The sequence below is a fragment of the Wyeomyia smithii genome, chromosome 3 (genome assembly GCF_029784165.1).
Source record: "Wyeomyia smithii strain HCP4-BCI-WySm-NY-G18 chromosome 3, ASM2978416v1, whole genome shotgun sequence".
NCBI classification, from domain to species: domain Eukaryota; kingdom Metazoa; phylum Arthropoda; class Insecta; order Diptera; family Culicidae; genus Wyeomyia; species Wyeomyia smithii.
Genome location: NC_073696.1, coordinates 40,078,404 through 40,100,834, shown reverse-complemented (window position 1 = coordinate 40,100,834; position 22,431 = coordinate 40,078,404). Strand labels below are relative to the sequence as shown.

The window sequence follows — 22,431 nt, the reverse complement described above, 5'->3', positions numbered from 1 at the left end:
CATTTTCTGAATACGATGGTAATCTATTCATATCGTAGACTTGTACCGTGCTATTCCCAGTATGGAAGGGGGAGGTTTCAGACTGTCGATAACCTGAAACATGGCCGGCAGAAAGTCGTAATCGCATAGCACTGTAAATTGATTCGATTGATGACTTCACTCGGTGGAAGCTAATTTACTGCAAATATAAGAGCATTAAAACTAATTAATATCAGCAAATCCATGATCTGAAATTATTGATTGAAAGTGATCAACCAAGCAGTGCGGCTGAGGCGAAGAATTATTCGCGTTTAATAAAAACACCAAACTGAACAAACAAATAACTTGAATGCAGCTTCGAAAGCCATATAAAGTTGCAATTAGTATGAAGTTTTCATCATGGTTTTTGATATTAAATATGATACTGAATTCATTTAACTGGCATTACATTTTGGATGAAAATCAAATTTGATGGACATAGAAGTATACAATTTGCGGAGCATAATGTGAATTGTTTTCAAGAATTGTAAATTCTCGAAAAGATCCAAGAAAGGGTAACATATGATCACACATCTACCTACCAAGGAATCAACGGACTCTTTCTGGTTATCTACTGAATATAATTGTGGCGGTTCTCTAGTCAGGCATTCTGGCTACATGTCTAGCCCCCTGAAGCCTGCTCCCCTGCTTTACCTTAATTATATCAGCATGCTTGTGTATCTGGTGATTCATGCGTCTGCGCCACACTCCAACTTCCAGATCGCAGAAATTGACACTCAAATACTCCGAGCCTGGGCTCTACATTTTCGAAACAAAACAATGAAACTGATATACTCGCGCTGTCATTTCGATTCGAACAGTCTCGTTTTCACTTGATTCCTTTCGGCTACTATCAACGAATCACTTCTTTCTCTCTTTCCCTCTTTCTTCTTTCGGATCATTTCAAATGAAACTAAAGACTATTTCAATCGACGGAGAGAGTGACGGAGGGAGAGACTCTTTCCTTTCCTTCAGCCTCAATTGAAATTAGCACTGCATCGCGTCGTTTGATGGTAGTTTTCTAATACCGCAAGCCGTAGTTAAAACGGCAATGGCATCCAATGAATACGTTGCGCAAGTTCCGATCAATATTTTCTTCCCCTTTTTATGTATATGCGTGAAGTACTGTATGGAAGCCTTCTGTCTCCGTCAACGCTCATTGTCATTTTCAATTGATAATCGTCATTTGAGAGTGATGGGGATAATCTCCGCTTTCAATTGAAAAGCGTTTGTATCAATTCCTAGCCCTTCAGTTGTCAGAATCACAGCAAGAGCTTTCGACTGTGTGTCATGTGACTCACGAAGTGCTCGAAAATGATACAAAAGCTTTTCAATTGAAAGCGACGGGTCAAAGCGTCACTATAACCTGATAATTGTCAATTGAAAATGACTTTGTCAGGCTCTGCTCCGAGCACTCGTCGATCAGCTTTTTTCAGCGTCCATGCGTCATGTCCGTAAAAGGCAACTGGGAGGATTTACGTTATGATAGTTAGGTAGTTAGAAAATTTGTAATTGTTTATGCTTCATTTTATTTCCAATATGGAAGCGCAGAGGTGTTCTCGGCTTCCAATAAAGCGAGTATCACGTCAACATATTCCTATACACACTCCTTCTTTGACCTGCATTCTGATGCGGCCGGCGCTGGTATTGCCTAATATAAAGATTAAGGTCACCAGTTTTTACACATTGAGGATGAATGTTAATCCCAAGCATCATTCATTGGTTCTCTGTGTAATTACAGCTGATCTGGCAATAACGGTGAAGCAACCGCAGGCGATCAATCATGCTCATGCTCATGCTCATTCTATTTCCAATATGTTTATGAATCTTGTTTCCCAATGAATATTCATGTTTTCAACGTTCTGAACTGCTGAAGACATAAGAGCCCTAGTTTCTTTTATTTAACAAATTTCCGGCCAAATCTAATTTCCACTTTCGTTGTTTTATTTTAGAACATTCTGGTAAAAACACTTTGTTAACCTCAATTCTACATTTTTTTATTTATTACCAGCTGACCCGGCATACTTCGTCTCGCCCCTTCTTATCATCATTTACTTAATTTTGCATGAATATTTTGCAAATGCATAACGAATCGGATATTCGATACGTCTAATGTTCAAACTCAAAGAGCAAATCGTATTAAAAGATTGGTTTTATCGGAATGGGAACAATACGATTTATGTGGAAAACTTTTATCTAACACTAATAAAATAACTTTCCAAAAATATAAAAGTGGCTATGAAAAGATTCAAAATGACATCTTGGGTTTATTTTCAGCTTCTAGGCAACATCCTGATTGCGAAATTGCCTATATTGGACACTATACGATAACATTAGGCTGCTTTCAAAATGGCGGCTGAGTCGATTTTCAGCCGCTGAGTTTCATTTCGATTACGGGAATTCCCATGATGGCTGATGTCCCAGCTATACTGGACCGTTTTTCAGTATGGGATCCCCCTCTTCAAGAGGAGGAAGGGATCTCGAATCATCATGGGAACCCTTCCTGGCTGGAAAATCTCCCGTATATGTTCACGTCGATCGGTTCAGTTATTTCTAAGTCTGCAATTATTAGACAGACAAAACGCCGTTTTTATATATGTAGATCTAGGCTTTTTGATTGTCTCTATTTCTATTCTAGTTTTCGGTTTTCGATTTTCGGCACATTCAGACGCCTTGGTAGTGATCAAGGGGATGGCAGCCTTATCTACAGGTTTCACAGTAGGCAACATATCGGGGCTTTATTTATTTAAAAACTAGCTGACCCGGCAAACTTCGTCCTGCCTATTTTACTGTTCAATTTAATATTTTTAAACATTTCAAATTCATTGATTCCTTACGATTTATTTATATCGTTTGAAATGATTGGTTTTATCGGAATGACAACATCCTCGACTTTTAGCTTTTGTACATCACCTCTATTCCGGAAATATATTGGCTGCATTTCAGTTATTTTCGTTGTTTTCTGAAAGTGGTCATCTTCGAATCCAAAATGGATTTTGGATTTTAAAATGGCATTTGGAGACAATTTCTAGCCCCTGAGTGTCATTCTGGTTATTGGATGTTATTTGGTCATTTTCGGCTGTTTTTAAGAAACCGGATGTCACCATCCTCGAATTCAAAATGGTGTCTGTGGTCGATTCTAGCTCGTATGTATCATTCTGGTTCCGAAGATACTCATATTGGGTGGTATTTGGTCACTTTAGGCTGTTTTCCAGACATCGGAAGTCGCCATCTTACAATTTAAAATGTTGTTTGAGGTCGATTTGTGGCTTCAGTGCATCATAACAATTCCGTAAATACCCATATTTAATGGCATTCGGTAATTTGCTGCTGTTATTCAGAAACCGGCAGTCTCCATCTCGGATTTCAAAATGGCATTTGGAAACATTTTCTGGCCTCTGAGCGTCAATCTGGTTAAAGAAACATAAAGAAACAAACAGGTGGTATTAAGTCATTTTCGGCAGTTTTCCAGACACCGGAAATCGCCATCTTACAATTCAAAATGTTGTCTGAGGTCGATTTGTGGCTTCAGTGCATCATAACAACCCCGGAAATACCCATATTGGGTGGTATTTGGTCATTTGCCGCTGTTTTTCAGAAGCCGAAAGTCGCCATCTTGGATTTCGAAATGGTATTTGGAGACATGCCAGAAGTAGGAAGAGTGTCGATACATTATGGACATGTTTGTTACACCCAAAAAACATTCACTTGCCAAATTTGGTTATATATGCTTGATTGGTTCTCGAGCTCTGCGAAATTTGTGTTTCATTTATTTGGAACCCCTCCCTCACAGAATAGGGAGGGGAGTCGAACCATTATGGACATATTTGTTACCTCTGAAAACATTCACATACCGAATTCGATTGTATTTGGTTGATTGGTTCTCGAGCAGTGCGAAATTCGTGTTTCATTTGTATGGGACCCCTCCCTTGTAGAAGAGGGAGGGGTGTCAAACCATTATGGCTATATTTGTTACCCCTAGAAACATCCAGCTGCCAAATTTGGCTCTATTTACTTGGTTAGTTCTCGAGATGTGCAGAAATTTATGTTTCATTTGTATGTAACCCCTCCCTTCCAGAAAAGAGAACCAATATGAAAATATTTGTTACTCCTTAAAACATCCACATACCAAATTTGGTTCCATTTGCTTGGTTAGTTTTTGAGATGTTCAGAAATTTGTGTTTCATTTGTATGGGACCCCTCCCTTCCAGAAGATGGAGGGGTCTCAAACCATCATGGGAACCTTTCTCGGCCCCTTAAACCTCCACATACAAATTTTCACTTCGATCGGTTCAGTAGTTTCCGAGTCTATATGGATCAGACAGACAGACAGACAGACAGACTGGACTGCATTTTTATAGGTATAGAAGAAGAAGATAAAGCCCCGAGGCAAGCGCCCAGCCAAAGGTCCATATACTTTTCACTTTAGTCGGGAAGACTCTTCACTCATTCAACATAGAAAGAGATAGCATGTTGCCATACCCCTGGTAGCGATAGTTCAATTTTTTTTTGCTATTCTTCTTTTTTTTACTTTTTATTTCACCGTGTTAATTTATGAAAGATTTTGCTTCGAGCTAATCCAAACTGGTAATGGATTGTGGTCCTTGATATTATGTTTGCGTTTCACTGACTTTCAAATTTGAAATTTATTGACTGTTTAAAACATTTCATGTGTCGTGGAAAAGCCTATTATTCTGTCTGCAAATAACCTAAATAATTTCAAAGTCTTGTTCGAAAAAATGCATCCAACACCGCAATGAATTAAATTATTTCCAGTACCTTGGTGTTGTTATCGAAGCTTTCCAAATAAATATCCTTTTTAACTCATTTCAAAAACTTTTTCGTTTTTGACAATTCATATTCAATCTTACCGTGACAGAATGATTTCTTTAACATTAAAAATTTCAGTATTTCTAAAATTGTTTCCATGCAACCTTAGCTATTCTTCCCAGTTATTGTTTTCATCGTATCGAAAGTAATCATTTAATACCTGATAAAGGCAGACATCAGCAAATTTGTTTAGAAGGTCAAAGACTTCTTGATAGTGGACAAATTGTGCAGAATTTTACCACTATTTGGCGCAAAAGACCTTATCTCTACAGACAAAAATTTGTTGTCAAAATATTCAATCGAATCAGCGAAAAAAAAACACCCTAATTCCCTCCGAAATATTTTGATTGTTAATTTGCAGAGTACTGCTATTTCTTAAGTGGTTTGATTCCCGGGATAAACTTGGGATATCGAAAACCCCTAACGTTCCAAACAAAATCCCTTAATGAAAACTGTTTCGATAATTTAGCTCATTATTTTGAGATTTTCAATTTAAATATGTAGAATTGGTCATTTACCGGTCAAAACTATACTAAGTCACAAACTTAAAACTACTCGTTTAGATAAAACTGACAAATTCAAGTTCTACATTTTTAAAGTCTCACTCCTTCTTCTCCTCTTTCGAAGCACATTTCCCCCGTTTGCTTTGACAACAAATGCGGTGACCACCGAATTGACCTGCCGCACATCCAATTTCATTTTATTACCCGAATTAATTTTGCTGCGCTGTCAAAACAGCAAAAAAGCACACCACGAAAATTACCCTCCGTATTTGCGAGAGTGATGGGGGCCACCGTACCCACAACAAACGACAAAGGAGCCGAGTTAGGAAGAAACAGCAACCTGGAGGTTGTTCGGCACTGGCAACCTTGGGTGGACACGGAGACATCATCCGGTCCAATGATGTTCCGTCCCGAAGAGATACACGCTATCGGTTAGTCAGAGACTGGAGAAGAATGAAAAAAATAGCAACTGTACACGACAAGCACCAGGAAAATATAAATGATTTTTCCTCTCCATTACTCCCAATTTTGTGAAATAGATGATAATTCAACTTTACTTTTCCGTCCGGACCGAGTAGAACCTTTCGATACTTATGGGGCGCTTAGCTCCTTTCTATAGAAATAATATATATATTAATATATTTCCACATTCAGTTGTTCGTTCGTTCAGCTACGTATAGCGTTTGCCTATTGATGCAGCGAAATTTATTTTTAAACCGATGGATGATCCGTAAATTGAACGGAAACAAGGCAAATAGCTTCGCCAATAGTACTAAAACACGTAGGTAGGGTTGTTAAGAAACTCAAAGAAGCGATTATTAATTTATTTTCATATGGTAATGTGTCAAAGCTTCCAATATATGCCAACGCTCACACTATCTATCGAAGTTTTTAATGGGCTGCTTGGTATTTTCATCGCACTCGAGTTGCTCTCTACATTCATTCACCGCAGAACTTGTCACAAAATTGCACCACTTAACCGCGCTAACGTGAAAGCCGATGAAAACACAGAGCAAATAAGTGGTACAGACTCAATTTGCTTACTTGACGAGTATGGCTAGGCTTAGATCGTCCCCGCTTTTTGCTCCTGCCTATCATAACGAAAACATTTACGGTAAGCATCTCCTGGATACTGTACATAACCCCCGCCCCGTCGTTGTCGCTTCTCTACAGCTTTCTTCCATCCCCGCAGCACCCGGGTAAACTCATTTCCATCATTGCACGAACATTAAATCAAGAGCGTAATGATGATTTTCATGAATATTCTACACGATGGGTGGCGGCAAGATCCGCAGCGCAGACGAAGGTTCTGGGCGGTCGACAACAAGAAGCCTAACACGTCATACATTCATAATGAAAGCACAGGCTCGTTTCCCCTCCGTCTTCTAGGCTAACAAAGCACCAAAGCATACTGGTCGGATGAGCCAGGCGTGTTAAGCCATCATACCATTTCATCATTCATTGAATCAAGCTCCAGCATCCTGGGAACACGGGCAAGAAAAAAAGGGATAAAAAGTGTCCTGGCATACCTTATGCCCATTTTGTAACTTAATGACTGTGCTTGTTTCATATTTCACAGTAATTATCATTACACCTCTCTAGCGTGGGAATTGCGCCTTCAAGGGGGTCATTCAAAGGATTCTTTATGCATTTACCTTCAGTGTTCTCTTTGATGGTATCGAAGAATGGTTGATCTTTTTTTTTTGTTGCTTGCGTTCACAAGACATGATTTAAAACATTAACAGGGGTTGATCGGTGCGCTACCTATAGACAGAAGATATAAAAATCGTGAGGAGAGACCATTTCATTTAGCCATGGCAGTCAGTTAAATTGACTCAAGTAAGAAAAATATCTATTTTCTATCACTTCGATTAAATTTACTTGTTAAATGTACAACTTGAAACTACTTCATCCCGTCACATAACCCAAACTTCCCATGCCCAAGTCCTCTGCAACCGTCATGGGTGGAGAATTCCATCAATGTTTTATTTTTTTTCTCGTTACGCATCGTTTCATCGTAAAATCACGTTGAAAGCTTTTATCCGCGGACATCGTTTCACGCCCATTCCGGTCCACACCACAACAGTTTACTTTGGCATTGCGACAACTACCAGCGCTTTTACACGTTTGTCCGATTATGAAAAGCCAGCGGGACCGTCCGCCTTCCGGTGACCGTAGCAGTAAAGCAGTAGCAATCCGTCGTCCGTCCGACGTAAGAAAGAGATACTTTCCCGGGTGCGACAGAGACGTGGAGGGCATAAAGTGCAGTCCAATTATCTGTGGATTGGCGTTGTCGTAGTCGACTCTCGAAGCTAGACGTGACAACGTCCTCCAAAGTGGTCTCTTTCTGCTTTCTTGCAAAATACTTGAACTCTTCTGATGACACGACTCCTATGGTTTGCTATTTAATGTCAGCCAGACTGCATACGGAACGGGCTCTTGGCAGCCGAGTCGGAAAACCTCAACTGAATTAAAAGGCTTATCTTTTACGTAAAACCGAAAGAAATGTTCACTCATTTCCTTTCCGCATAATGCTCTTATCGCTGACGTAACACTCGTGGCTTAATTATCTTTTTTTTCTCCCTCTTTCTATTTCTAGTGGCCTATCTCAACCTGGGCACTTCACTGATAGCTCTGGGTCGGTGCCAGGAGGCGGCTAGTATTCTGAGAGAGGGCGCCAAACTCGACGGAGCTGGACTGCGCGATCGGGCAGCACACGACAACGCTCGGATCAGTGCTTTGCTGCAGCTGGGAAATTTATACGCGGACCAAGGCAAGTTGCAGCCCGCACTCGCCGTGTACCGAGAAGCACTGCACATACTGCCCGATCGATATCCACCGCAGGTGAGTAGAGATATTCCTATACATTGGTTGATCAATTAGCGTGTGCGATGAAAACTGATTCTCCCCCCCTAATCCGCAATAACTTCAGAACTAAAACAACATTCTCGAAGCCCCTCACCGAAAAATGACGCCATTTAAACGATATCGTATACACACATTACACCGGCTCATTGTGTACCGTAACGTAAACGGCAATTTGATTACCGTAAAAATTAGCAACAAACCAGGCACGAACAGAAAGTGTAATAAAACTATACGGCCGGAGCGTAGAGCGCATACTGAGTGGAGGAGAGCCAGTAACACCGGCGGGCAAACACACGGGAAAAGAAATTGTCCTCACGATAATAAAAGTAAACTACATGATAGCGAAAACGGCACGCCGTTAACACTCAGCTCAAATAAAATATCCTATTTATAGGTTAGTCGGCAATAAAAGTGTGACCGTCTCACCGATCCGGGGAGCCTGATCGGTTTGCACCCGCACCGGTTTGTCAACCCGGTCAGAGGCAATGGTCTCGTTTCCGGTTTAGTGGATTTAATATAATTTTGGAAAAAATACACTCTCGGTTCTTGGTTGTTCTTTCTGATTTACTTGCATCGTGAATACAAAAAATACTCGTTTAAAAAATCCTCTATTATTTTCATTAGTGTATGGATCTGATGTGGAATGTTTTAGAAATCTGTTGAAAATAGAATCTGACAAAATTATTCATAATAAACAAAATCCTGAGAAAATTTAGAATAACAATTTAGACTTAGATAACATACATGAAAAATATTTGTTATAATCATACACAATATTCACCCTTATTCGATGTTTTTCTTAGGATAGACAGTTTTTACTGTCCCCGAGGAGAGCACACACCATAGACCATGAATTTATAACCAGCACTTACTGTAACCCTCAGTGCCCAAGTTAATTTCCAGACGGACTTCGAAAAAATCACTATGAAACATTATAAACATTTTTTAAGTATTGATTGAAACTTTTTAGAGGTTTAACTAAAGACCATCTAAAAGCGGCACTGGGCACTAGAGGGTTAAATTTATAAAACAATTTCGGCAAACTTTTACAATAACCAATTTAATTTTCCAATCGAGGGAGACTATTTCAATCCCCCATTAAGTATTTTAAGCAGCTTGCATCTGTTCTACAGTGGATTCCTTTAACACCCAAAGATGACCACAGCTTTGGTTGATTTTTATTATTTGATGATTGTTCGAAGATTTTCCTGTAGCGCGTGCTTCATACTATGGAAGAGGAAATGCACCCCGAAAACAAATAGAGATTTTGTTGGGTTTGAGCAACTATTTGTTACTTTCTGTGTCTTATGACTGGCTGTTGAATAAAAATAAAAGAAGGGTTATGTGCAAAGCCTCGACCGCAAGGTTCACTTGCATTGTTGCATTTGTAAGTAATCGCAAATATTTTTTTCCTGTTTGGACTTTCTTACTGCGACCAGAATCGTAGATCTATTGTGAGATATGCCCGGGTGTCTGCTGTATCCCGCACTTCTGTTAATAGCAATACCGCTATTGAGAAGTGGCATGCTTATTATTATCGTTTATGCTTGTGTGTAATGTGATACTCTTCCTTACAAGCTTACTGTTCTACTATACCGACACTCGTTCCTCTTGCCAAATATCACCAATTATAATTCCCTGGAGAAGTTTCGTCGTGCGTCCTTCTGGCCAGTTTTATTGATAAGAGGGACTTATTTTTTGTTAAGAGGAAGTCACGCAAAGGTATTGTAGATTTCAGCGTAAAGGAAGGGTAACTGATGGGGAACCTGAGAATAAACCCATGCTTAAGTCCTTTTTGACATTGGATGGCCTGGTTCTACTAAGATTCGAACCCTAGAACAATCCGCATGACGAAGCGGACTCTGTAACCTGTAACCTTTGATATAAGTTGACGCATTTCTACACTGGTTAGAGGCACCAAAATTGATAGGAATTGTTAAAATGCTATAATCTTTCTAGGGCAACTATTTTCAGCTTTAGGGCAGCATTTTTTCGCATTCGTTTATCAGTGTTATTTAATATCAATGTTAATGAATTTCATACATTACATATAAAGTCGCTCTCTGGAAATAATGTGGTGACCCTGAAAAGATTTAAATTTGCGATTGGGGGATATGAAACGAATCCGATTCCAGAAAAGGTAGTATTCGAGTATTTTTGGCTGTTCCAGATATCGAAAGTTACCACTTTGGATTTAAATGTGGCATATGGAGTCGATTTCTGGTCCCGGATGGTATTTGGCCATTCCTGGAAACCAGAAGTCTCCGAATCCAGTCATGGATTTTAAAATGGCGTTTGGAATCGATTTCTGGCCTCTGGGCATCATCCCAGTGTAACATTATTGTTCCCAGAGAGTTATTTTATTAGTTTTGGATAAAAATTATTGTTATTGAGAACTCTCGACTGCAAATATGCAAGTAATGTAATAAACAGCCTTATGTAGATGTACCTCAATCTTGCGGCCGTGGTTTCACACACATCCCTTACGATTTTTTACAAGTTGTCCACGGTTCCACTAGATGCAAACTTATTTTATTTTGTATGTTATACGAATGTACGAAAAAATATTCCCATTCTGTGTTAGCTTTCAACATAAAAAGACCGATGGAGTTGTGTAGAACGGAAGTAGATAGCAGAAGGTGCCACACTCTCAGTTACGCAAGATATAAGCCGCTGCCACCCTAACGTACACCGAATGAACTGACGATGGGAGAAACTAGTAACATGTGCATAAAATATACGGCAGTATGTGTTATTACTTGACTGGATATGATCCTTATTATTTTTTATGTAACAAATTTGTTACAAACAGGAGAATTTTTCGGTATTGCTTTAAAAAGAACAATGAAAAGTTTTGCGTGCAGTACAATCCAAATTCAAAAAGATTTATATCTGACTGATTCATTGTGTTCTTCTCGTTTCCCACAGTTGGTCTTACATATGTAATATACAGGGTGATTGGTTCCTTGTTGGAAGTATTTCAGGCCCTTATAGAGGGGCCATATTCGATGAAAAAGCTCTTCTTCGCAAATGCCCTATCGTTATTCAGCTTTTAAGTGTCTTGGATACTCTTCCATAAAGTGGCTCTTTAGGCGTATACCACTTAGAGTAATTCTATTGGTTTCATTCGAAAACTTAGAAAATTTTGGAGTAGAATACTTCTCTCAGGAAGTTCGGCTACATAGGGATGTGAAATGAAAACCTAAAACCTAAAAAAGTGAAAAATATGTCCAATTTCAAATGATAATAAATCGGTTAGTATTCGATGGATTTCCTTCGTTCTTGCAGCATTAGATTGGAAAATCTTCCAGAATTCTTCCCAAATGAAGATAATTGTAATTTTATTATTCAAACTATTGTTCTATTGTAAATAGTCAAGCCTTCCCGTACGAACACATACGATTCGCATAGATTCTCTAGGATTCTTCACATTGGATTCCTGAGCGTCCTTGAAAAGGATTCCTGAAAAAGAATCCTCAGGAATGCCCTGTATATGGCTCTAGGATTCTTGAAATAAGAATCGGAAGTGGAAATCCTCCGGAACGTGTTTGCGATTTCTTTCACGATTCCGCCACAGAGTTATAGGTACCCTGGAGATGGAATCTCTGCGTGTTAGTAAGGGTTGTCAAAACAAAAAAAAACGACCTTTGATTGGTCGTTAAATGATTGCTTCCCAAGCACGGTCGACGGAATCATATACCTTGCAATTTAAAATATGCTATTTTGCCTATATAAGAACCTGTTTCAGCCGAAGCCGCTCATAATAGTTCTAGACAGCGACAACAGCAGTCATCCTCCCTTAGCAGTAGCAGTGCAGTGGATACTAGCGATAGCGGATAGCGGCCAGAGCTGTGGCATAGTGATGGATAGCGCACTAGTTGCAGCGGATCTCAGCAGCGATAGCAGATGGGCCAGCTGATGCAGGGACAGCGGATACCAATGGCAGCGTATAGCGGTCACAACTGTGGCATGGCTACGAATAGCGTAGCAGTTGCAACGGGTATCAGCATCGATAGCAGCTGATGCAGTGAGGCACTTTAGTGGAACGCAGTCTCTGTGCGATAGTGGGCACTAGTAAATGCATTCAATGAAAAGTTGACTCATTTTGACAACACGTGAGGCCTCTGCCATGATGAAATCTCGCCCGATCTCTCGCGTTGGCATTCGGACTGGCAAAGGCCTGAGCTGCAGGGATGCCAGGTCATTTCTCCAAATGTCTTCACGTACCAAAGACTGAAAAAGTTACACCGGCAAATCAAAAACTGTCGAGCAAAAAAAAAAAGATCACCACCTCTACAACCTGCGGGTCATATCACATATTTCCTTAAATCTTCACATACTTTTGAATGTCTTCCATTAGTTTTCACAAACAAAAATGTCTTCACCGCAGAGTAAATGTCTTCCATTCGGAGACATGTCTTCCAATCTGGCATCGCTGCTGAGCTGTCTAGTTTCGAGTATTAAATCAGCTTTTCACTGTTTATTTTATCACAAGGAGTACTTTATTCGCACTGTCAGTGATAACGCCAAGATGTGATCGGTATCTTATTCGATATTGAATTGAACAACAAATTGTCCTTTTCAGGATGAAATAAAAACCTGATGATTAAAGAGTTAATGTTTTCTCTTGAGTTAATTTACATTTTTAAATGTGTAAAAGTTATAAATTTTACTTTATCTCCGTGTCTCAGAGCGTACTGAATTATCTTTTCGACGTTTATTTACTAGAAAAAATGACTGACACGCAAGCAGCCGGGTTATCTTTCTTGTAAAAGTATTCTACTTCAACCTTGCGGTCGTGGGTTTGTACACAACCTTCCTGTGATTTTTCCTACAAGATAAAGCTTTTAAATGTCTAAATAAATGTAAAAAAATAACAATCTGCAAGCTGTTCAAAAGTAGCACTGTTTCTAACGGTTGTTGATGTTTTCGCACAAAAAACAACTGCTCGGGTTGCAACACACTATGACGCTGCATCTCTCCCCATCTAATGTCACGGAAGCATCTTGGCAAGATGGTTTTCAACTACTTGAGACTGAAAGAATCTGGTCTCTAATTTTATCAAATTATTTCACAAACGTTTCCCTTATACTTAGTGACAATCTCATGAACTACTTGCACTTTTCTTCATTGGTCGGAAAAGTGATTCATTGACCGCTTTGAGGCACGCGTTCCCGAAGTCCGATTGAGTTGAAATTTTAAATATCAAATTTTCAAAAATTTAAACACTACTTTTGAGCGAAATTCTGAAAATCGAATTTCATTGCCACCCTATTGTATACTTTGCTATGTTAATAATACTTTACATATCAACCGGTTTAGAAAAACGCAGTATCGAAAGTATGCATCAGATGAAAGAAATAGACGTAAAATAATTGGTGGAAGTATATTTGTCCGATTTTATGTCTTTTTTAACATCTCTCTTGAATCTGTAAACAACATGTTAAACCAATGATTGACACAGGAAAAAACCCTTCACACGCAGATTAAATGAAAAACAAGTTCAGGTTTTGTTTTTAACTCTTCAAGCCGTTTTTAATGATCAATCCAACAGAAGTACTATGAGGTCGTTTCTTTCTTTTTCCATATCACGATTATAGTTTACACTATTTTACAGCTCTTATCCTATTTTCCAGTTTTTTTCCTATACGAATGATCTGTAAGACATATGAATATATGGGGAGGAATAATGTAGTCATTATGTATAAAACATACTAAATTTATTTTTTTTTTTTTTGCTTGGATTCTTGGCTCATCATCAATGCTGAATAAAACGTATTTAAAATATACTTAAGTCGCTTTTTACGCGGGGGATACGTACCAGTAAAAAAAAACGCGTAAACAACCGCGTTAATTCCGGAATCCGCTTAAAAAAAACCACGTGAATTCCGGAATCCGCGTAAATTCCGGAATTCGCGTAAAAAAATCCGCGTGAAAAAAAACCGCGTAAAAAAACCGCGTGAAAAGCGACCTTAGTGTACATAAGTAAAACTGTATTTTCCCTACTTTTTTAAGCTTTCCTACGAGTCGGGTCCTTACTATAGCTTTTTCGTTTGTCTGTTCGTTTGTCATAGGCCTCCTATGTCGTACATATCTACTGTCGTCCGATTACGCCGTTTCATGAAAATATTGTTACAAATTTTGAAATGTTTACTATTTTTAACCTTCTACTAGTGTGTCGTCGAAAAAAGTTTATCTAGATCAGTTCATCTGAACGCGCTTGTGCTGAATTCGAGGTCGCAGTTTATGATTTTCATGTTGCTTGTCAGGCATGGAGAAAATGTATCACACTAAAGCGCGTGTGGCCCATCTGCTAACAAGCGCACCACGCAGGGCTATTTGTATTACCCTCCGTTGCTAGCTAAAGACAAAACACTGGAGTGCCATTCGTTAACCCACGAGCCGAGGGTTTTTAACTTCGGCACATGAGGCAACCGAGGGCTTGCAGTTTCGGGAAACACACATGCATCGATCGCCACGACGAGATCGACAATGATATAATAATGGATAGTTTGACGGTAGTCATCGCATACAACCACCTGCAATATTTTTTTCATATGTAGTTTTGTAAAAATGCAACGTTTGAAAAAACACGTGTTAGCAAGCGGGCTCCCGAGGGCTCACGAAGTCGGGAACACTCTGACCTGTGTTTGCCAGCGCTTCTGAAGGGCTGTTTCATTTAGAACACTGTGGGTTTTCGTTTTGTATAAGCACTGAAGGCCAATGAAAATACCCTCCGTGGCACCGCTTAGTACCTTTTTGGTCGAGAAAAATGAAGGAAGTTTGAATCTATTTTTAAGTGCATAGCACCATTTTCATTGCATCAAAGGGGTATTTTTCTTAAAGTACAGTTTATCAACAACAAAAACATACATTTGATTTTGAGATATACCAATTATTACTGAAGTAATGGCCGTTTCCCCGAACCGCTATTTTTTGCAGAGGCTTGCGGTGATCCTGATAGAGACTCAGCGGGTCAACCGAAATCAAGAAACTCATATTATTTCATTAGTTAAGAAGTGTGCCGGGTCCTTGAACGATCGCTTTTATGAGTATTTTGTTTTAAGTGCAAACGGGAACGTTTTTCCAAAAATAATGCACGTTTTGAGCGCTGAAAATTGCATTAAAATTTTTTTGCGGCAAAATGTAACTGTTTGTTTCAAAAAGCGATCGTTCATGGACCGGCGAATTTAATAACGAAAATTTAAAAAAAATGATGAAGGAAATCAGTTCAGTAGTTTTCCCGCAATCAGGATCACGGCAAAGTCATTTTTCGGAAAACACTATCCCGAGATAATCGCGCGTAGAGTTTCAAGTTTAGCTTATGCGGCCGTGGCGAGGCGCGCTGCAAATCGCTCTAACTTTCTTCCTATTGCTCAGATCTTTATGAAAATTACAATACAATAAAAAATTTCTCGGTTTTTTGGAAACTAAAAAGGTATATAACCCCTTAAAACACACACGCAGTGGTGTGGTGGGTTTGGACATGCCTGTTGCTTGTTATTGTTGTTTATGCAGTTGAAAACATCGGCTTAAATAGAACTCAAGCCGTCTGAATCACTTCTACTATTAACAGTAGTTTCGTTCGTTGCTTTGGGGTATAGTTCGAGAAACGGTAGTGCTGTTGTAGTTCTGTGTTAAGATACTCGATTTCTTAACTTAATTAAGATCGAATGTGTGTTTGGTTCTAATGCAGTGGTTCAAGAGAGCTGTTTGCTCACTTTGTGTTGTGAATTGTGGATATTCTATATTGGTACGGGTGCCCTCAAAATGTACAGGGCCCGGAGGCCATGGCCCCCCTGCACCTTCAATTTTTTAGTTGCTTGAGAACCCAATTAAGCAATAGTTATGTGACAAGATCCGCTACGATTGGCGATAGCGGATTGCCCATAGCTGTACCAAAAATCTGTTTGAAATACCGTCCATCAACGGCGACTGGGCAAAAATGCATGAACCTGGTGTATACTGATGTGATATATATGCTTCAAAACGTTTCGATGAGGCGAGAAAAAGTTCCTATGGGATCAGAAAAGCACTTCACTTTACCCTAAACATCAAAAAAAAATCACGAAAATTATTTATTTTTCGACCCGTTAAGGGTTCCCCTTTAAGCGTAAAAATGATGGCTCATTTTATACGCTTTCCCCCTATAGTTTCACTAGCTTTTATTCTTTCTTTTTGTATCTTTTTTTAACAAATAATGAGATTATAAGTCGGAAAATGTTGTCATATACTAAAGAGGAATGCAAGTTTAAAACACAATTATTAGTCTGTCATAATTATAAGTCACCATCTATTTTAAAGATATTGAACAAATTTCTGTTGTTGTTATATCCAAATTGAACAATTTATTTTCATGCAGCTACAACAACAAAGTAAGTTTCGTGATTTTTTTTTATGATTTTACAGACGAATTGGTCTTCCGGCATGTTAAGTGCCAAATATTACATAATAATTGTATACTTTGCTATGTTAATAATACTTTACATTTCAACCGAATAATATATATCAGTTGAAGAAAAACACAAGATCAACAGTACGCATCAAAAAAAAAAAAAAAAAGATGGTCAGAGAAATATTGATTGATTTTATATCTATTTATAACTATCAAAGGAATCATATTCAAACCAGGATCAATGCTACCAAGATGGTCAATTTTTCATCAAATACTTTGAAGATAGTTAGCAGCCCAAGCACAAAAAACTAAAGATTAAAACATTGATGTGAATCAATTGATGACTTGAACCTGTAAAATATGTAAAACAATGATTAACAAAGAAAAACACAAGTTCAGGTTTTAATGAGCTCTTCAAGTAGTTTTCATGATCAATTCTACAGAGCTGATATACTGTCGTTCCTTTTTTTCATATCACGGCTAAAGTTAACACGATTTTACCGTCTTTTAATATAATTGATTTACTATTGCTTTTTGAGCTTTTTTCCTCACTTCATGCTACATATGTGAACACATATATCAACATCAAAGAGCATCTAACCTTTGATGTCTACTGTTTAACCCCAGCATGATAAATTTTATTATAATTCAGCAAAATCACCCAAATTGAATTCGTTGAACGAGGGTTGAAATATATTTTTTGTGCTCTGCAATCTCCATATATTATTGGGTTGCGCACGATATTAAAACCCAAAACGTTCATTCAAGTTACCATAACACAACAATTTTTAAAATTACGACTGCATCTAGAATAACTACCTAAATATACATGCTCCTAGCTCAGTTCTACAAACACATTTCAATTATTTAACAAGCGAACGATTCCATCATCCGGTTGGATAACTCATTCGCACTGTATCGTAATTAAAACCTCAACCTTCAGCGATGCACACAAGTTAAGACCATTTACCCTAACCCACAGTCAGCGAGTTTCGAACGTAGGATAAGCGATTGCCGCTGTTATGGTTTGGTAGTGATTCGGCGATGTTTGCTCTTTCCTTCGACCGTATCCGTCCTGCAAAGGACCGACCTGGTGGGTTAAACCGACCCACGTTTGGTCACACAACTGGGGAAAAGCTAGTAGGTACCAGGTTAGCAATCGACAACGAGCAGCCGGCCGCCAACAACCGTCTGCGGACTGGAAATTTTACGAGCCCGATGACGGGAATGGCTGAAAGTGGCTCGACTTGGTAAACCTCGCAGCAAGCAATCCTGTCGGTGGTCGGTGGTGTAAAATCCGTTAGATCAGATCGAAGTGAAAATGTGGCGGGGATTGAAAAGTGGCACCAGTAATAGCGATAAACACAAACACTTTGTAAACTCGGGCACGCGGAGCAAATAAGAAATATCTAGCAAGCAGTTGAAACTGTTCTGTTAGTTAACTTCGACAACTGTGGTTAACTTACTTACTTTACCGGCAATCGATTTGATCTTGATGATGCTGCTACATAATCTCACAGCTCGAAAAATACCATCATAAATTTATATAGGAAAACTACAAAATTTATTGCATCGACAAATTCGCAGCGTAGTGTTACTGAACTACCATCATAGATTCCATATATGAAAACTACAAAATTTATTGCAACGAAAAATTCGCAGCGTGGTGTTACTGAACTCCATTAACTCATATTCAAGCATAACGTTCACACAGTTCCATCTAACGTACCGTAAAATTGGTTTGTACGTATGCAAAACAGTATTTTCACAAAAAATGATCGCTTGTTTGTACAAACAAACCATCATATCAATGACTCCCCGTTAATTAGTATAACGAGCAAAAAAAATATTAAATTCAAGCACTAGTCATTGTTGGCTCGACTAGCAGCAATTAAAAGAGCTTCAAGTTAGAGGGGAAAAAACGACAAGCAAAAAGCGCACTGAGCTGCCGAGTTTTATTAAATTCCTAACATGGAAAAGCTGGGATGTAGATTTCATATTACGATCCATCTTTTGCCGGTACTGGCATCATTGGCATCCATCCGTTCCGCCGTGGCTGTGGCTCCGAGAGTTTGCCGAATGATCTTGGCCACGTTCGCTGTTCCTTCAGCGGGCAAACATTTCACCATTAGCAAGGACCGAATGTTGAAATGTGCATTCCATATAGGGAAGCATGTTCCGCTTCAACTACGCTCTTCAGTGTTATTTCGCTATGAGCTTTCCTAGAATATTATTTCATATATCACGCTATTCGTAATATTAATCCATCCAACCGTTCCGGGAATCCGGGAAATTGTGCAGCATGCACGCTGCACAAATTGTAGTTCGTCACAGACGGGCTGCCGAGATCCGGCCACGGTACGGATATGATTCACTACCCCCAAAAACCGAAAAGCTACACGTGAATCGTTTCATCGGCACCCTCCAGAAAAAAAAGAATATGAACAGTTGAAGCTAGTCGTTCCGGGTAACAAAAAAAAAGCTTTCAACAAATCCTACACTTCGCTCTTCCTCTCCCTTTGGACAAAACTTTCGATATTGGAGTTTTAATCATGCAACAGCAGAACCGTCGTAAATGGCTTCCATATGGAGCCGTTTACAGATTCACCCACAATCCGTTCTATCGGTGCCGGAAGTGTACAAATCAATGGCTAGCTGCGAAAGTGATATACTTCAGCAATTAGAGAGCGGTATTGATTTCGGCTGTTACAATAATCTTTTTCATTTTTTTCTATCAAATAACTGGGCAGAATCGGATGGAGAATCAGCGATGTATGAATGATTTGCTGCTCCCCTTGGGCTGTTTAATATTTGATTTATAAATTGATTTGGTAGATGGGTTCACATATGTTTGCAGTCAGAAATGCTACACCTATTTGTGCTTTTAAAAAGTCATTCTCGTTCTCATATTTCCAGACAAGCGCCGTCTTTATCATTTCATACCTTCGATAGCATCGTACATTCATTTAGGAGTATTGTTTTAAGACGTAAAGTTTACCAATTTTCGATTGTATGTTTGCTATAAGTGATTAGTGATGAGCTATAAATACATTATTAAAATGTTTCTTTCCAGCCCCTGCAGTTAAAAACTAGTCAAATAAATAATATTTTTAAGATTTTCCAACTAGTGATTCTACTCCTCCTCCATCACGTTCAAAACTAAAAATAAATGTCTGCTCACCGGAACCAGATATTCTACTCGCCAATAGTGAACCATCAGAGAAATCCGAAGTGCAATTCTCTACTGGAAGTCTCAGCAATCCAACATATCAGTTTTGTTCTCGGAATTATCTTGCAGCCCAACCGAATCGTGGGACGGTTTCACAACGACGATAGAAATAGGATCACGTTCAAAAGCGAAAAATATGTTGACGATAACCATAAAATAAAGGAAAACTGGAATCGCTTGCTAGCTCCCGCTCTACCAGCTCAGTCTTTGTTCGGAACTTTAATGTCATCAGGTCATCCCAGTCCTGCCTGATGCTCTAGTGACGAACGCTTTTCACGGTTCTCTCTAGTGTCTTGACCGTCCCAATAAAAACGAAACGCGACAATGGGATAAATTTCCTGCAAAATGCGACCAGGCTATAGAGGCGAATATGCAGCCCCTGCGACGGAAGCATACAAACGGTCGCGGCGATTACCGGATAGTCCATGAACGAGATAATTAGATGTGATTATCCAATTATTTACACAAGATCCGAGGGCCTTTCGGTCTAGATGGCAGGACGGAAAAAGCACTCCTTTCCAGTCGGTCGAAAATGAACAATTGGCTCATTATACGGTTGAAAGTTGGTACCGTACACCAGAGATAACTTTTTGGTGATAGGTACTGCCACCGGAATCTGTTTGTTTTAGGTTCGAGCCATCCAAGCACGAATGTTCAATCTGTTTATAAAAAAACTCATCTGCATTCGATTTTTGTTATTTCGTAAAAGTGAAAGTAGTCGAAAAGAAACCCACACCATTCTAAATCCAACACAATGACCCTGACATGCAACGAAAAGAATAGAATATAATGCTACTTTTTGTTATGCTGCCAGCGACATCAAAGATTAAATGGAATTGAAAAGTACGCTGAAACTTTTTCATCGCAATCCCCTGCAGAACCTTTAGCGAAAAGTTTCGTTTTATTATCGGGCAAATGCACCGTTGATGATACAACCAAGGTTTAAAGTGCACCTCGTGCGTTTCGGGTTGGCAGTTTCGGTTAGATCAACTTGCACAATATAATGAGTTGCGGTGGTGAAAGAGTTACTCAGAGAAATAATAAAAAAGGTTCCCTCCTACGTTCGGACTCACTTCAAAATACGCTCTGCAAACGAGTAAAAAGGCAAACAAAAAAAGAAACCAGACGTTTTGCGCTGGGAAATCAACAGAGAAGTGGAAAACTGTTTGCTCGTAAAACATGCCAAGAGTAAAGATTTAATCACGATCCAGCAAAAATTGATAGGGCGAAAAAGTGCACACTTGTGGCTAACAAGGCGAACAGGTTTAAATAACTAACGGTATGCTAACTGAATGAAACTTTTTATGACGGCTCCAATCTGGAAAAGTTTATATGAGAGCATAAGATGCAGCAAATAAAATGATTCTAGATAAAAGAGGCAGTTTTCAATCTTCAGGCCTTGTTTGCTACATTTTAAACAAATTTCGAAAAACACTTCATCAATTATTAAAATATAACGACATTGGCATTAAGCCCAACCCGTCTTCCGTAATATCAATTCGAACGACTTATGACGATAGACCTATTAGGAAAACTGTCGGTTTTCATCACTTTTCGCTGCAATTCATTGTACCGTTGTCACACCGATTAAGGCTATTCCAATAGGAAGCAACGTTCCGCTCACAAGTTACGGAGGATTCAACTGCGGTGGGCTGAGGGAGTAATAAAAATAGTTTAAATGATTTTTACCGATTCAATTTACACCGCCATAAACATTTATCTGTCGATTTGAACCGTGGCACACCGTACCGGAGGATATTTTCTCCCCGTTGTCGAAGGGTAAGAAGATATGGTTATGGTTCCCCGTTCTCGGGCCATCCGATCCCCAGCCGCCGCGGGGTCCAGTGCGAACATTGGGTATACCTTCGAGAAGGTATACAACATTCCGAAATCAATATGGAGTTTCATTTGCTTTTTCCACTCTCCCCAGAATGTCCGAGTAATGGCTCCCCAATGAGGGAACGGTTAGGATGGCAGAAATGATGTCGTAAAAGTAAATGTGAACCTGAATAAAACGAAACGATCTATTAAGGCGAACATTAAAACACTTTGGGATGAATGTGATAGAAGAAATCATTCGAACAGCCAATGCTATAACTTTGAGTATAAAAATATTATTCTGGTACCCTATTTATTAGTTCAGTGTGACTATAAAACGTGTATAAATTTTTACAGCGGATTTATACAGCCTGCAAAAGTAAATGAGTTCTTTGAACAGATTTTAATTTGAAATTTTGTATGCCGCCTAGAGGTAGAAAATAAGCCACTTATATTTAGTCCAGGTCTTAAAAAATCCACTTGCGAAATCACTTCGAACTGAAGAAAATCAGAATATCAAAAATCAGTACATATGTTCTCTTAGAACATGCACACTACTAAGTACTCTGCAAATCTTTAATCATGGCTAAGAGAATACAAAGATTGTTTGATGAATGATAGTAATGATATGTAACTAATGCCGGGTTGGTTCTGTTATTCAAATATTCACCGGACTTTTTCTGACCCAAAAAAAATTCTGTATTATACTCCTGAGTACCCGACACTGCTAAGCTTTAGTTTGCTAATCATGATTTAGACATTACTGTGGT

General features: G+C 39.0%; 1 protein-coding gene across 3 annotated transcripts in view; it reads left to right on the top strand.

Annotated features, from left to right (window-relative positions):
• The window catches only part of LOC129728117 (protein O-mannosyl-transferase TMTC2), a 463,464-nt gene that overhangs the window by 419,611 nt on the left and 21,422 nt on the right, over positions 1 to 22,431 (top strand). For all 3 annotated transcript variants that reach the window (XM_055686518.1, XM_055686517.1, XM_055686519.1), the window contains exon 8: positions 7,951 to 8,195. In XM_055686518.1, coding sequence (XP_055542493.1) covers positions 7,951 to 8,195 — 245 coding nt within the window. The remainder of the gene's footprint in view (positions 1 to 7,950; positions 8,196 to 22,431) is intronic.